Genomic DNA, 17,526 nt, shown 5'->3' on the forward strand with positions numbered 1-17,526 from the left:
AATCTCTCTGGTTCCCTCCACTTGCTTAGTTTTAAATCTTGGCTCTACTGAATGGTTTGAGCATAATTTCATGGATCAAATCCTTACCTGACATAAAGATTTACCTAACTATTAACACCACAGTGGTAATCTCAACATGTGTAATTCTTTCCCAACATGACATCTGAAACTAGTGTAAAATTCTTATTATTAGAAATACTTTTAGAAGTGAAAATAAAGTCATGCATATAGTGAAACTAGACCATCCCTATTAAATTCTTGTTTAAGTGGGATCTAGCAGAGTCCTGATGGCTTACACACGAATGCCGATGACTTATATATGAATGCTTCTTTTCTTTTATGCTCTGATAGACCTGCAAAGACCAGCCCAAGATGCTCACCTAAAGAGGGTACTAAAGGATTGGGAAATTGTTGAAGGAGCTAAAGCTAATGATAAAGGCATAAATTCAGTGCCTTATGATTTTAGTCAGCCATGGTAGTAAATTATTCCAATGATGCTGTTTTGACACTGGGTGATTACAGACACCAATCAAAGGGCAACAGGCCACTGTTGCTAAAAATTGGTTACTACACACAGTCCACACCAGTGGCTATCTCAATATGGCAACCAAATTCAAAGCTTAACGAATATTCTTCACCTACTACATTCTAACTCATAAAATATGTCTCTCCTCTCAAAACAGATCAAAATGGATAACTACATTCTGCATGAAATATTTCCAGACCATGACCATTCTCATTCTACATGTTCAATAAAAATATGAGACTGTAAAGTGAATGCATGGCTATGCAAGACTAGTTTCTAATTTGTAGAGTGTAAGTATTAATCTTATAGTTACATATTCTGAAAATAAATGTGGATGCTCTAAGCTGATTCAGTTCAAACAAAAAAAATATGTAAGCTTGATCAATGCATCTAAATAAGTCTGCCCTTTAATAAAAAAATGAAGTGAATAATTTGTTCTTTTCAAAAATAGTTACTTATTAAAGAAATACTTGAATGGTTAACCCACTCTTCAAAAATAATTAGGACTTCTCTTCACCAGGCAGGGAAGTTGCTGACAATCTTGGAAATTAAGACACCTGTGTCAAATTACTGCTATAATAAAATTTGCAATCAAACCAAAATTACAATGAACATGTGTTTCTCTGGTTATAGGCTTGCATTCCTTAGCACTTACCTCCAAAATGTGATGCTATTTTGAGCAAAACAGTTTCTAAATCATTTCTTAGACTAGATAACTTTTTATATGCTTTCTTCCCTCTGCCTCCCCCCCAAAAAAAATCCATTAAATATATTTTCAAAATAGAAGAGACTGTAAGAATTCACCAGATTTAATCTGTTGCTACATTTGTTACCAAAAAAGACATAATTATTGCTATTATTATTGATATTATATTAGATCATAGATATTTGAACTGTAATAAACTTCAAAAGATCACTTCATAGTCTACTAAACTAAAGATGTCCTTCTTCAATGAAACACTTGATGTCAAATGAGGTAAGTGATTTGCCTAAGGTTATTTTATAGCTACAAAAAGTATATGGAGGGGAACCGAGGTGGCTCAGTTGGCTAAGTATCCTACACTTGGTTTGGTTTTGGCTCAGATCATGATCTCAAGGTTGTGAGATCAAGCCCCACATGGGACTTCGCAGTCAGCAGGAACCTGCTTTTCCCTCTCCCTCTGCTCCTTCCCATGCTCTCTCTCTCTCTCTCTCTCTCTCTCTCTCTCTATTAATAAATAAAATAATTTTTAAAGGCATATAGATTTCTGACCCCACCCTTATTGGAAGGATTGTTCTAGAGTCAGCCCTTAGTCTTCAAGGTCTAGTGTTTTGCTGAAAATTTCTGGATCAGAAGTTTCTCCTTAGGACATGGATTCCCCTCCCTGGTTAAAAGTTTCCATCTGCCTTAGTAGTTGTAAGTTGGCCTTAGAGACTACTGGTGGACAAAGGTAACAACAGAAGGGGGTATAGTATATTATCTTTCTAGTTGGAGGTTTTCCTCTGTGGGGCTCTTCCAGCCCAGCTGAGGAGTCTTAAACCTGAGAGTCAGAAGAAGACATGGTGTGGTTAGAGCACTAGAGTCTGACCACAGACATGCAGAGGCACACACACCAGCTAAGTGAAAAGTCTACACTAATGGTCTCGATATATTTTCTAGATTAAGCAATCTCAGGTGTTTTCATATTTCATGAGGGAGTCAAGACTACATACCTTCTACGAATGCTTCCAGACTTATGATGTAAGTCTTAGGCTGCAGTCTCCTGGCCTTATTTCACTATGCTACTCAGTTTAAGCCCACCATGAAGGCCATGTAACCAGGCTGGTATTTGCTTGTTCATAACTCAAGTAAACTCCTAACTACTCTCATTACACCTACCTACTTCATCAATTTCTAGAATTTCCTAAGTTTCCACTGGCTTTGAGTTTACACACCAAGAATGCACAATGCAGTTTAACTGTTTCCCTTAGCAACACTTTTTCCACTCCAACATACCAACCTTTATTTTTCATATCATAATATTCTTGAAAAAATAACAGTAAAAACCAGAGACCTCTGAACATGTAGTATGTCAAATGCACTTAAACTATAAATCTATATAATTATTGATACGTCCATTGATATGACTAATTCACATGAAATTAAGTCTTTGGGTTTAGGATGTGTGGTCATTAAGTGTTTATGTCATTAGGGAAAAGGGATTTGAGGTGATGGATATAAAATAGGAGAAAGCAAGACCAATAACCCATAGCAACTAGAATGTAGTAAGAATTCTATAATTATTTATTGATGAATGAACCAACAGACCACTGAAAGGCTCACTCCAGATTAAATATTTAGTTCTTTTCTATCTGCCATAATCCAAAATTGCAATCACAGATATATATTCTGAAGAGACTTTATGTTTTTTCTTAGAAATCTCCCTCAAGTAACACAGGATTGGGCATTGTGTCTGGTGGTCAGTAAGTACTGAATAATAGCAATAATAAAAGGAATAGGAACAGCAGGGCTAGACACTATACCAAACACTTGAATTATTTCATGTCATCTGTCCCTCGTAATAACAGTGGAAATTTGGCACTATATGTTGTACCCATTTTACAGCTGAATGAAACAATGAACAGGTTAAATAATTGGCCAATTTCAGAAAACCAGGAAATTATAGATTCGGAACCCAAACCAAGGTGTGTCTTGCCAAAAGTCCTTGTATTAATAAGTGAATAAGTGCATAACAAAGTGATTCCAATCATACTCTCTTTTTATATTGGACAACATGGAAATAGCTGGGTAGAGGAAGTTTAATTTAGTCAATGGCCAACTCTATAAGACCTTGTGATACCAAATACCCAAAAGACCCCAAAGTATTATGATGGCTTCAGAGGGTAACAAGAAAATCTGAGAGAATGAAACAGTGGGAAAAGTTACTATAATCAGATGAAAGAAAGATGAAGAGAAATATACACACGGGCATCAGGGCATCGATTTCTCCATTTGTTTAACAGTCCCCAGTAGAATGCAGTATACCCAAGCCATTCATTTTTTTAATAATTAAAATAAAATTCCTTAAGCGGAACACTATGTTGAATATATGCTTATCTTCCTTTAACAATGATTCTTGGCATTCTTCAGCAACTTAGAGCCATCACATTGCTCAGTTAGGCTGTATGACAAATGTACATAGGAGACAGTTAAGACAGGGTTCCTACAGAGAATGCTGGATAAGTCATTTCTTATCAAGGAAGTTTTTTCTTTCTTTTCTTTTCTTTCCTTCCCTTTCTTTCCTTTTTATCTTTTCTAATTCTCTTTCTCTCCCCTTTCCTTCCTCCTGATTCCCTTAATTTCATATTCAATCTCTTCATGTTAAATCATAATTACAAACTATTTTTGGCAATTTACACATTTTTAAAACAATATTTTTACAGAGATGATACATTTCACAAAGTGCCACATTGGAACAATTGATATTGTCATTTGTATAATTAGTCACTATAATTAGTTGACTAACTCTGAAAGAGAGCTATTATTGTTAATCCCATTTTGTTCATAGGAAAATAAGTTCAACCTGTTTAAGGGCTTGTAAATAACAAAAGTGGGGCAAGAACTGAAGTGTAAATACATATTATTCAACTATAGGCTGTAGCTTCATTATATCAGTTGATATGGGGAATAGCTTAATCCTATCCTAGAAATGACTTTTTAGACTCCTGAGCAATCTATGGGTGTCCAGTCTTTGAGGAAGCTAGTTGGGTGGGCGTAGCAGCATGCCAAATGCATTTGTTCCCAGAAGACATTTTGGGGAGTTTTTAAAAGTCAGAAGCCTTTGTCTGTCTTCCAATATTAGCACCTACTAAAGAGCAGTAAAACTTCTGGGTACTGAAATAATCCCCAAAGAAGAATTAAGCCTACTGCTAATTTATATATTAGTGTTAAACTCCTTAATATAAAGGACACAGTTTAAAGATCATTGCAAGGGCAATTTGGCGATGTTCTTTAGACAAAGGGGAGACTGGGAATATTAAAACTTTAAGAAAAGAAAGAAATAGAGGAAACAAGCATGTACAGGCTTAGCTCACTCTCTTTTGATCAAACTCTCACTGTCTCTCAAATGCTCCCTCACCACCCTCATTACACTTGAGCTATCACCTCCATATGGGGATTTCCAGACTCTACTCCCTTATCTTCAATGCACAATAAAAGTCAAAATTCCCCGGAATTTATTAACCGACTAACATAGTAAGTCTCCAAGCAGCAATGGAGACTAAACATCTCTTTGGCATTCTCAATGTATATATTTTACAATTCATTTTCCAAAAATATCTTACATGAGAGTTGAACCACAAAATTACTGTGCCATTTGCAAAATGTCTGGTTATGCATTTTTTTTATTCCAACCAATGCTAATGTGTCTTCAGATACCACATATGGCTACCCTCTTAAGGCATTTGAATGTGAAATTATCATCCGCAATACCATCATAAGAGAGGAATAAAGACAGATTACCTGGGGTTAAGAGGATGACTGACATAGTGATGAGTGAGCATACAACTAAAATCACCAGCAGGGCAATAGCAATTCCCTTCCAGTTTCTCTGTGGAGGGCTGTTACTTCCCAGTTCCTACCGAGATAGAAAAAATAAAAAGGTTCATAATTATACATGCTCCAAAAGAAATGTATTCATAAAGGAATGATTCAGTGCATGGCACAATCGCAGTGTGAAAGCTGATTAGGATCCTTTTCCTCTTCAGCAGCTCACTTAATTATTCTAAGGTGCATATATTATAAATGGCTATCTTTTGGGGGGTAATCTCTTTTCTCTAAGAGATAAACCAACAGAGCTTTTTGCCTGCTGTCCAAGATATAGATGGTGTTAAAATGCATTGACTTTAAACACTAGGACAATAGCCAAAATACTCTGCAACATAATTATGGAAATAAAGTGTACCTACTTACATTTTTTCTTACTACAATAGAACCTACAATAAAGATTTAGATACAAATATTTCCTAAGCACTGTGGACTACTTTTCTCACTGGCTAGTGGGGAAAAAGATTTGAGATGGGAAAATCATTCAAAATGCCCCATGCTGCAGAGCAGGGCACATCTGTCAACACAACAGGTCCTTTTTAAACAGCTCCCCCACCACTCATAAAAATCAACAGGATGTAGTAACTAAATTAAATGAGTGCTTCTATATCAATGGTTGATAGCATCCTCTCCCTAGGCAGCATGCCTAATATTGGCAAGGAGATAAGATTGATGGAGAAGGATAAACTCGAACATCTCTCACAATACATAGAGTAAAGCTTTTCATTTTTCAGATGATCTGTGTTCTACCCTGTTGACTAGAAATGTGTGAGCATAATTCACCAAAGCAAAGCAAACACCACACTGAATTAAAATGAATGCCAGATTTTCTTTGCAATGAAGTTTAAAAAACACTGAATCTCTCCTTTCTTTCTTTTTACCCCATCTTCCAGCTTCTTTTCCTCCTTCCCAACAAAGCCTTTATTCAAAACTAGCTAAATGATTTGAAGACAAATGAAACAAAACATAAAGGTATCCAGCTCCTTGTGTGTGCACAAATCACTCAACAAGCCATAGAGCAGCCCTGCTTTAAACAAAGATAAATAGAATAGCAAACATTTAATAAATTAGAAAAGGATTCCTGTGACTCACAGATTAAAACATTGAGCAAATTTTCATACAGTGATGTTGATATTCAATTCTTCCATAAACACTTTGGACATACAGAACAAGATCCTAAATAAATGCAAGAACAGAACATGCATGGAAGGTATTTTGTTCTTTTTGTTCTTGTTTTTCCCTTTCTCAGATCAACTGCTTTGTCTTTCAGTCTGATGAACCAAATCCAGCAGCAGTCAATTCTACTCTCTTTTTAACATAACTGTCTTCATACTTATTTTTCAGGCTTATTAATGCTCATTATCCAATATCTCTATTTCTCTTGCATTTTGGTTAGAATCTCCATTGATATGTGACCTGTGTAAGTCCACTTAAAAACATGGATATTTATAGTCTAGTACTATAAATGTGTTTTCTCTTCCTTATTATTTTCTTAACGACATTTTCTTTTCTCAAGCTTACTTTATTCTAAGAATACTGTATATAGTACATATAACAAAATATGCATCAATTAACTATTTATTGTTACTGGTAAGGCTTCTGGTCAACAGTAGGCTATAAATAGCTATGTTCTGGGAATTAAAAGTTATAAATGGGTTTGTGACTATGCTGGGGTTGGTGTCCTTAGCCTCCACATTGTTCAAGGGTCAAATGCATAAGCAATTACAACTGATGTCTCACTTCAAAAAAAGAATCAAGATAAATTATAATTTTAAATCTACTGATTCTGATCTTGATTCCCTGTTCCTTGATATGCAGCTGCACATCAACAGACTCTAAACCTAGGGTGAGTGATGGTCCCATAAGGTCAAAGACAAGACCCAGAGACAGTGATAAGAGACTTAGGTTTATTGGGGAAACTTACATATAGGAAATCCAGGAATGGCCAACTAGACAAGCATACACTGCTGGGATCTACATGCAGCATGTTTTTATACCACAACAGCTTATCTTAGCAACTATCTGTTGCCTCTCCCTCCCTACATGGCCAGAGCCCTAAAGGAGACCAAGGCCTGCCATCTAGACACTCATTGTTACAAAGGAGATGCTCCTGTTTGGTCAGCTCCAGAGCCTCTGACCTTGAACTCTCAACAACATGTTTTTTTGTATATTTTGCTTCATGGGGATATAGAGGAAGGACAGGAGTTCTACAGTCTCAAGATAGTGATTAATGGGGGCATCCAGGGTATGCTTTCCCAAATTAGTTATCAGCAGGTACCATACACTTGAATACAAGGCAAATTATTAAAGAAATGACTTGAGTATACTTTGCAGTTTTTGAATAAGATGTAACCATGTAATGTCTACCAAATGTTGTCTAACAGTAATAATACTTAAGATATCTTACTATACTGAATACTTTATGATGAAGTTTTGGAATGTAGGTGAAATTTGGTGGGGTGAAGGCCAGAGCCGACGACCAAGATAGTAAAATTCTTGAGACATCTTTGATGCAAAATGATGGTTTTATTAAAGCACAGGAACGGACCTGTGGGCAGAAAGAGCTGCTGCCCTGGGCCTATGAGGGGTGGCTGATAATATACCTGGGAGTTGGGAGGGGTTTGGGGATAGCATACTTTCTAAGGAATTTTGGAAGCAAAGTTTCCAGGACCTTGAGGGGGCTAGCTATTGTTGAGGTCATTTATTGCTGTCTAATAAAACCTTAGTCATGAGACCCTTCAGATGCATATCGGTGGGCCATGAGCTCAGAGAATGATTTCCAATACATATCTTGGGGGTAGAGATAAAGGAAATATCTAAAGGAATTTTTATATGTTCAAGTAGACTTACCGGATCCTGGGGGTTCAGCTAAGATTGCCTTTTACCCTTAGCAAAGAAGTGACATCAAGACAATTGAATCCATGAGGAACGTCCCTCTGCCTATTTCAAGGACCTGTCAATGTGCCACCCGTAGCTTCTACTTTGTCCCCAGCTAGCCCTGTGTTCCCTCATCACTTTATATTCATAATATCTCACAATCCTCATAAAAATCAGGTGAGAGGGATGCCTGGGTGGCTCAGTGGTTGAACATCTGCCTTCGATTCAGGGCATGATCCTGGAATCCTGGGATGGAGTCCCACACTGGGCTCCCTGCATGGAGCCTGCTTTTCCCTCTATTTCTCTGCTCCTTCCCCCACCTCTCTCTGTGCCTCTCATGAATAAATAAATAACATCTTTTAAAAAAATCAGGTGAGATTACTATTATTTTGATAGATCTGCAGATGAGAAAAATGGGATTCAGAGAGATTAATTAAAAATCCACTGACAAAAAAAAAAAAAAAAAAAAAAAAAAAATCCACTGACTGTTCAAGTGGAAGATCTCATGGGCCAGTCCATAAACTCTGGCTCTTAACCACTTTAATATGTTGTTCTAAAGATAAATAATGTCAAGGATAAATGCATGAATCAATAAACAAATCAATGAATTGAAGGTCGATTTGGACCCCAGCATAATAATAGTTGTACTTTATTACTTTTTATTTAACAACATTCACAATTAAATAAAAGCTATTCGAAATTCTGTAATGGTTTCAAATAAATTTATATTTTCCCAGTCATGGCAGACTGAGAAAATACACCATTTTTAAAATGGTAAAACACATTTGAGTAAAAAACAAAACAAAACAAAAAAACAAAACTTCTGTTCATAAAGTGATGCATGTAAGAATGTGTGCCTCCTTTAAGATGACTCATCAATACTCAAGGTGGCTACACGTTTGTTTAGGAACTGCAGACTTAATGAGCTCCTAATATAATTCCCTCTTTTCTATCCATCTTAGATTCTATTACCATGGCAATATTTCTAAAGCATGGTTTTACTGATGTAACTTTATTCTATAAAATCCTTTAATGTCCCTATACTATCTAAAGAATCAAATGCAAATGACAGAATTTAGCATAACAATTGTCTATAGCCAAGCTCCAGTTTCCTCATCCAGCTTGATCCCTTTTGAAAAAGAACACAACCCTAAACAGCTCTGATTACCATTTGGCACATATGTCTCAAATGTTTCAACCTTCACATCACCTCCTTCCTAATTCTTCCCCAACCAATCTCTTTAGCATGCCTCTTCTTATAGGCCCTGCCAATCATTCAACAACCTCTAATGGCTCTCCTCTAGGGAATTTCACCTAATTATGCAACCCAAATATGATTTCCCTTCCTTTGAAAAAAATGCCTAAAATACCAATAGACTAAATCCACCTCTACTACTTAAGAGCTGTGAGATTGCAAAGATGCATTGTTTTGAGCCTCAGATTTTTTTTTTGGTTTGTTTTAGCTGAACAAATAGAATAATAATATAATTATTTTTAAATGTGAGTATTAAAACCAATTATTCAAACAAAACTCTTCGGTACAATAAGGTTCACATTAAATGAATTGCTTGGAACGTTCTTCCTCAACACACTTAATGTAGATCACTCTCTACATTCAAGTCTCATTTCAAATCCTCTTTCTTGATCACCTTCTCTAACATTTCACATCACTTATAACCTCTCACTAGTCTTTCTTTTTTCTTCACAGCATTATCATTTTAGGCATATCACATGTCCTATTTAATCATGTATCTATAATAATATATTAAGCTAGTTAAGAATATATATATATTAAGGCATTTAAATGTTCATTCTATCTTTCTCAGCTCTGCAGAATAGAAACTTCATGGTGTTATTAGGGGTAGTTCATCTGCTATATCCCTAGCAGTGTGAACAATATTTGGCACATACTAGGTATGTTATAGATAATTTTTAAATAAATGAATGAATGATAGCAGCTATGATAATGATGATGGTGGCAGTGGTTCTGATGATAATGCTTAAAGCCGTATATTAAAGCCATCATATCACTGTCAAAGTTACTATCTGCTTAAAGTAAGAATGAGATCTTAGACAACTTTAGATTACTTAGACCACTTAACAACCTCTGGTTCTTTTATTATGTGCTTAGAAAATAATTGCCCCATTAATTGAGTAGAATAAATGGAAACCCAAACGGGGATGGAGGTACAGTACCATTAGTCAAATACACATTAATGGCAAACTTTTAAAATGTACCGACTTGCTAAAGATTAATTTGACTGTGATTATTTTTAGCCTCCTTTATCTGATGCTAGCTTTCCAAAATGCAGTTGCCAATCTTCAAGTTAACTTCCTCTTCAACAAACTTGATAATTTCTATTGCTGTGGGAAGTGGTTCTAATTGACTTTGCATTTCAATGACTTCCTACAAACCAACACCTGAAACTCAATCAAGTGCACATGCCAGGTCCACAGCACAGGTATGGAGCTGTGCAGCAACCTGAGAAAACATGCTAAGAAGTTTGCAGTGAGGTATCTGGATGCTCTGGAGGCAGAACAGAGTCAATGCTGGGAAATTTTATTCCCAGGATGGGCTTTAGGGTACCTTCAAAGTCACAAAGACAAACAGGTAATAATCCATATATAAAGCTGCTTGTAAATCAGCCCTCCAGGGAGAGATGTATCAGTTTAAAGACCTGTGTACAATTCCAGATAATTTTCAGTGCTGTGATTGTCTAGAGACAATGTTGGTGCTAGAGGGGAAATGGATCTGTAACCTAGCTACTCATTTTGCATCTACCTATCTACTCATCATCTTCCAGAGAAGAGTTAAATTTATAAGACAAGGTTGTCCACTACATACAGAGTTTATTGAAATCCAAATGCATTTTTTTATTTGTTCAAGTGCAAAGACAAAGGTGCTAGAAATCATAAGCAAAATACATAAGCAACGAACAGGATTTATATATCATTTCATTTAGTGAAATAAGGGAAAACAGGCAAAATGATTCTATTTTCTTAAAAAAAATAAAGAATACCAAAATTTGAGGGCTTTTTAAACTTATAATATTCCACTTGTACTTCCCTTTAGACAACTGCAATGTATTCACTGCCATATGCACCATGAGAAGAAATATGATCCGTCTATATATTAAAATAGTCTCAAAAAGTGATAACATTTAGAGGAAGATTCAAGGGGAAAAATCATGTTAAATTATGCCTGTAAATTAGATATGAGTGTGTTTTAATAAAAATAGATTTTCTTCTACCACATGTCTACTTTCAGAGAATCATAGAGAAGGTTCTTTAAAATATCTTTACTGCTACTTGAAAAGGTTGAACTTAGATTTCTGGGCTTAGAGTGTTATTATTTAATGCATCGATTCTTAGTTTGGTTCTCAACACAACCATACCAACCATCCAAAAACTCAGGTCTTCACTTTTATTTTATCCCCTAACTGTACTTATTACTTCAAAACCCTCTGATATGTTAAAGTTTTCACAAAAACACACTGTTAATATTTTTTTAAATGAATTCAGGTAAGTTCCTTAATTAAAACAAAACAAAACCATGGACAACACATTCCACCACTTCATTTTCGGTTAAATAGCTCACAAGTTTGTATTATTTTTATTTGAATAATTTTACTTTACACGTGTGTTCGAATTCTCAACTATAAATAGCTTAGAAATAATCCAGACTTTTATACTGAATAATTAGAAAATACCTTAATTAAATTTAAAATACTTTCAAATGTTCTATATTATTTAATGATATTAGAACAACACAGCATGTTAGAGTTAAGAGTCTTACAGATACCTTGGAAACATTCCAAAATGGTGAAAAATACTTTTATATCATTCCTAAGAAAGGTTTAAATGAGTTTGGCTTGAAAAACCTTGAGATACAGGGATTCAACAGTTAGCCAATTATCTTTAAACAATCCTATTTAACAAAATATACTGGAATATTTTAGTGTGTAAGATATTACAGTAGATGCAGCTAGGAATACAAATTAAAATAAGAACTGTCCCCAATGATCATAAACTCTAATGAAGAGTTTGCTAACCACCAATGTAATATTAGGTTATGCAACTAAAGATAAAGCAGGAAATTACAAAGTTTTTGTATGGGAAATGAGGGGAGAAGTTTCGATTTCCTTATTGAAATAAAAAAATTTGCTTTGAACACCCCAATCAGCATTTTGTAAAAATGAGGTGCTAGTTGTGCTGAGATTACATAACTATGCAAAATCTGGATTGAAAAAAGGAATCACAGGAGTTTTTTAAAGTGTGGAGTGCGCATAAAAATACAGACTTAGGTATTTAGGAATTCAACAGAGTGTGCACTTCTTTTCTTTATAGCAAAAATAATTGACAACATTTACAAAATGGAACAGCCCAATAAACAAAATTGTGAGGATTTTTAGGGATCTCCCCCAGAACAGAGGACCATAGACTCTGCCTCCAAGGAACAGATAATTCCTTTACCAGTTTATAACATTTTGGAGTGTACTGAAAGAAGGAAAAATTCTAAATTTTATTAAGTTCCTACATTGTCTCAATACTATGTCTAAAAAATATAGCACATAAAGAAATTTTAAATTTAAATAAATATATATGACAATTTATCAAGTAAAATTTTAGTGAATTAGATGCAGAGGCTTAATAAAATAATCATTAAATATTATGAAACATGATCCAATATTAGAAGATATAGCCATAGTTTCCTACAACATATTAAGAATATCAATAAAAACAGAATCATAGAGATGGTGTCTCATTTCTAATTTGCAGTTAATATTTATAATGCCTGCCACTTCTGAAAATTTCCCATTATATTCATGGCCATTCATGATTTTCTCATTCATCATGCTTCTCTGATTAGAGGACTCTTTGCTAAGTCTATATTTTTGGTAAATGATCACAAGTTATATATTCTTCAAAATTACGCTTGTTATAGTTTTGTGCTGTCAATGTACATGAAGCAGTGTTGGGTCAGTGCTACTCATACTGTGAACTATAGACAATACCATTACCATCACCTGGGAGCTTGTTAGATAAGCAAAATAGGATCTTTTATTGCTATTTGCTTTGTTTTTTTTTTTTTTAATCTGATTTGTTTTTATTTGTTCACCATTAATTTGTTTATAAAAGAACTAGCAATTATCTTAGTAATACTATGACATTTATCTCTCCTCAATAATTATGATGTTGGTGACACACTCCTAGATAGACCACCATTAAATTAGAAAACAAAGATGATGGCTATCATCAATATATTATGTAGTAATAGTTTTAAATTTCTATTATGATTTATGGGTTGCCGGAGTATCTGTGACTCTGGACATGTTTATAATTCAAAACCACAACTTAAAAATATAGCATTTAAAACAAAACAAAATGAAAACCAAAACCCTGATCTGAGAAAGATGGCAGACTAAGAAGCTCTAGGCTGTCATTCTCCCCGCATAAACATCAAGTAAACAACTGCAGACTGAAATAATTTGTGGGCGCTCTTCAAACCAGTTAAGGATCTGCAGCAATTGAGCACAAGTCCAATCAAGACTACATTCAAAAAGGAATTTCATGGCATTCTTTAATTCCCTACCTTCCTCCTGCCTCCTACATAGTGGAGCATGGTCAAGAGGACGTAGCCCAATCCCAGTTTTTTTTCCCTCAAATAGAAGGAAATCAATGGAACTTGTTTGTACCTTCTGACCTGTCTGTGGGCTACCAGAAGGACTCATTTTTGTCTTGCTTGACTTGGAGATCAGTGAGAATGGCTACATAGATTGGGTCTCAGGTTGGAAGACCTAGTGGGCAGTGATAGTTTCCATGGTGCATGGAAACTATGTGGAACAGACATGCAGAACATGGCAACAAAAAATGACAGGCAGAGGAACATAGTAGAATACCTAAGACCTCAAGAAAAAAACAGGGATGAAACTTTTGGGGAAATTAAAACATTTAAAAATATCCATATCTACAGGGGAATTTGGGGGCAAAGTGCACACACAAATGTAAGGAAGACAAATGCTGCATAAAGATCTAAGAAGATCTTGAGCCTTCTCTCTGTAGTAGTTAGTGACCATCTTCCTCTGCACAGAGCCAGACTATAAAGACTGAGAGAGGTGCTAATATTTTCAAATTCCCAATTTTCAGCAAAAGGAATAGAAACAATCAGGGAAAATAGTCCACTGAAAGGAACAAAGCAATTTTTCTGAATTGCACTGTGAAATAACAAAGGCTTCAAAATTACTAGAGAAAGACCTTAAAACAACTGTCTGAAATATGCTCAAAGAACTAAAGGAAATCAGTATAAGCCAAATATAAATATTAATAAAACTACAGAAATTATTTCTAAAAAATCTAGAAATTCTGGCTTGGAAAAATAATTGAAAAACCTCATTAAAAGGGTTCAACTCCAGACTCAATCAGCAGAAAAAAAAGAAGACTGGTCATTTGAAATTACTAAGTCTGAAGAGAAAAAAGCAAGAAAAAAAAAAAAAAAAAAAAAAAGAATGAAGAGAACTGAACAGAAACCAAGGGACTTAATGGATACCACTCAATGAATCAATAAATACATTATGGGAATCTCAGAAGGAGAAGAAAGAAGAGATCAGAAAGCTTATTTAAATAAATAATGACTAAAACTTTCTAGATTTGAGAAAAGACATGGATATCAAAACACAAAAACACAAAAAGCACAAATGAACTCCAGGCAGAATAAACACAGAGCCCCACATTTAGACACATATAATCAAACTACCAAAAGCCAAAGACAAGAAGAGAATCTTGAAAGAATAAAGAGAAAAGGGACTCATTGCTTACAAGTATCTACAATAAGATTATCAGAGGCTGTCTCAGCAGAAACCTTGCAGGCCAGAGACAGCAGGATGATATATTAAAAGCGCTGAAAGGAAAACAAAAATCAACCAATAATTCTACATTAAGCAAAACTATCCTTTGAAAAAGAGAAAGACCTTAAGATATTCCAGACAAACATAAGATAAGGAAGCTTATTGCCACTAGACTTACCCTACCCAAAATGCTAAAGGGAGTCTAACTTGAAATTAAAATGCTAGGCAGTAACTTGAAACCATATGAAAATACAAACTTCTTCCATAATGGTAAATATGAAGACAATTAATGAAAATACAAACTTCTTCCATAATGGTGAATATGAAGACAATTATAAAAAAAACAAAACAGCATTATTGTAATAATGTTGGCTCCTAACTCCACATTTTAGGCTTCCACAGGATTTAAATAATAAAAATATAAAAAAATAATTATAAGTTTAGGTTATAAATACATAATAAAAAGATGTAATTTATAACATTAATAACATAGGAAGGATAGTGCTATAAAAGACTTTTTGTATGCAACTGATGTTAAGTTGGTATTCATTTAAACTAGACTGTTGTAATTTTTTTTTAAAGATTTTATTTATTCATGAGAGACACAGAGAGAGAAAGAGGCAAAAACATAGGCAGAGGGAGAAGCAGGCTCCCTACCAGGGGCCCGATGTGGGACTTGATCCCAGGAACCTGGGATCATGACCTGAGCCGAAGGCAGATGCTCAACCACTGAGCCACCCAGGCATCCCCTGTTGTAATTTTTGGATGTTACATATAATCACCATGATAACCACAAAAAAAAATCTTTAAAATTTACACAAATGGAAATGAGAAGGGGATCAAAATACCTCAACTAAACACAACTAAACAAATAAAGTAGTAAAAAAGGAAATGAGGTACAAAAAACTATAGGGCATAGAAAAAACAAACAGTAAGTCCTTCCCTGAGTAATTATTTTTAGAGTAAAGGGATCAAGTGCCCTCAATCAAAAACAGATTAGCAAAATGGATAAAAGGAGATACAAAAAGAACAGGATTCAACTATATGCTGTTTACAAAAGACTCTCTTCGGATCTAAGGACACACCTGAGTTGAAATCAAAAGGATAAAAAGACATCCCCTGTGAACAGTAACCGAAGAGAAATTAAGGGAGCTATAATAAGTCTGATCCGAACAGATATCTCCACATTCATGGTCACGGCAGTATTATTCACGATAACCAGAAAGTGGAAGCAACCTGATTGCCCATCAACGGAATGGAAAACTAAAATATATTATATACATACAATGAAATATTATTCATCCTTAAAGAGAAAGGAAATTCTGACACATGCTACAACACAGATGAACCTTGGAAACATTATTCTAAGTGAAATAGGACAGTCACAAAAGGTTAAATATAGGATTCCAGTTATACAAGTATTTATAAATGTTACCTAGAACAGTCAAGTTCATAGAGATAGAAATTAGAATGATGCCTACCAGGGGCTGGGGAAGAGGAGGAAAGATGGAGCTACTGCTAAGTGTATACAGAGTTTTATTCTAAGAAGGTAAGAAGTTCTGGAGATGGATAGTGGCGATGGTTGCATAAGAATGTGAATATATTTAATACAGAAATATACATCTTAAAATATTTAAAATGGGAATTTTTGTTACACATATTTTGCCACAGTTTTAAAAATGTAGATAACAGCGGATTCATAATAGCAAGATAAATATTAAATTATGTTAGAAAGTTGTAGTGTCCAAAGAAAGAAAACCACAAGATTTTACTGGAGGATTTATCGACACCACTTAAAAGATGAAGGGAATCACTGAATTCCTGGTAAAGAAAATTCAATATGGTAAATATGTTCATTTTTTTAGATTAACCAAAAAATTGAAAGGAATTCCAATAAAAATCCTAACAGAACTCTGTTTTCTTAAACTAATAAAATGATCTTAAAGTTCATATGGAGGGATCCCTGGGTGGCGCAGCGGTATGGCGCCTGCCTTTGGCCCAGGGCGCGATCCTGGAGACCCGGGATCGAATCCCACATTGGGCTCCCGGTGCATGGAGCCTGCTTCTCCCTCTGCCTATGTCACTGCCTCTCTCTCTCTCTCTCTCTCTATCATAAATAATAAATAAAAGAAAAAAAATTTAAAAAAAGTTCATGTGGAAATATTATCACATGAAAATAGAATAATTTTAAAACAAAGAAAAATAGTGACAGAATCCAGATCTTGAAAGGTAATCTAAATCTCCTCTAAAGAAAAAAAAAGTGTGATATTAATAAAAGCTTTAGTAACAAAGAAAAAAGATGGATAAACACAAACACAGAATTATTCATTTTAGATAATCCATTTTCTCATTATACCTTCTTTCTGTAAGAAAGGAGGGTTGGGGTTTCACACAACATTCAAATTAGATGTCTTCACGATCTCTAGGGTGTCAAATCAGACAATTTTTCTGTTTTCTTACATGGCTTCTTAGCAACAACATTCTCACTCATCAACCGTTAAATCCACCCAGGAAAATATTTTCTTGGTTTCTAGGACACCACATTCTCCTGTTTTTGTTTGTTTTTTGAATCCTCCAGTGTTAAAATTATGGCTACTTCTCCCTTTTCTTTACTGATTTCTTCTCAGACTTAGTTCTAAACTTTAGAATTCCCCAGCTCTTGTCCGTGACTCCTCTCTTTTGCTCTCCATGAACAGTATTTCTAGTGATAGTCC

General features: G+C 34.8%; 1 protein-coding gene across 4 annotated transcripts in view; it reads right to left on the reverse strand.

The window, feature by feature from the left end:
- Positions 1-17,526, reverse strand: part of DPP10 (dipeptidyl peptidase like 10) — a 1,271,598-nt gene that overhangs the window by 447,829 nt on the left and 806,243 nt on the right. For all 4 annotated transcript variants that reach the window (XM_025429711.3, XM_025429705.3, XM_025429721.3 and 1 more), the window contains one exon: positions 5,007-5,121. In XM_025429711.3, the coding sequence (XP_025285496.1) occupies positions 5,007-5,121 (115 nt within the window). The remainder of the gene's footprint in view (positions 1-5,006; positions 5,122-17,526) is intronic.

Source organism: Canis lupus, chromosome 19 (assembly GCF_003254725.2).
Source record: "Canis lupus dingo isolate Sandy chromosome 19, ASM325472v2, whole genome shotgun sequence".
Taxonomy (NCBI): Eukaryota; Metazoa; Chordata; class Mammalia; order Carnivora; family Canidae; genus Canis; species Canis lupus.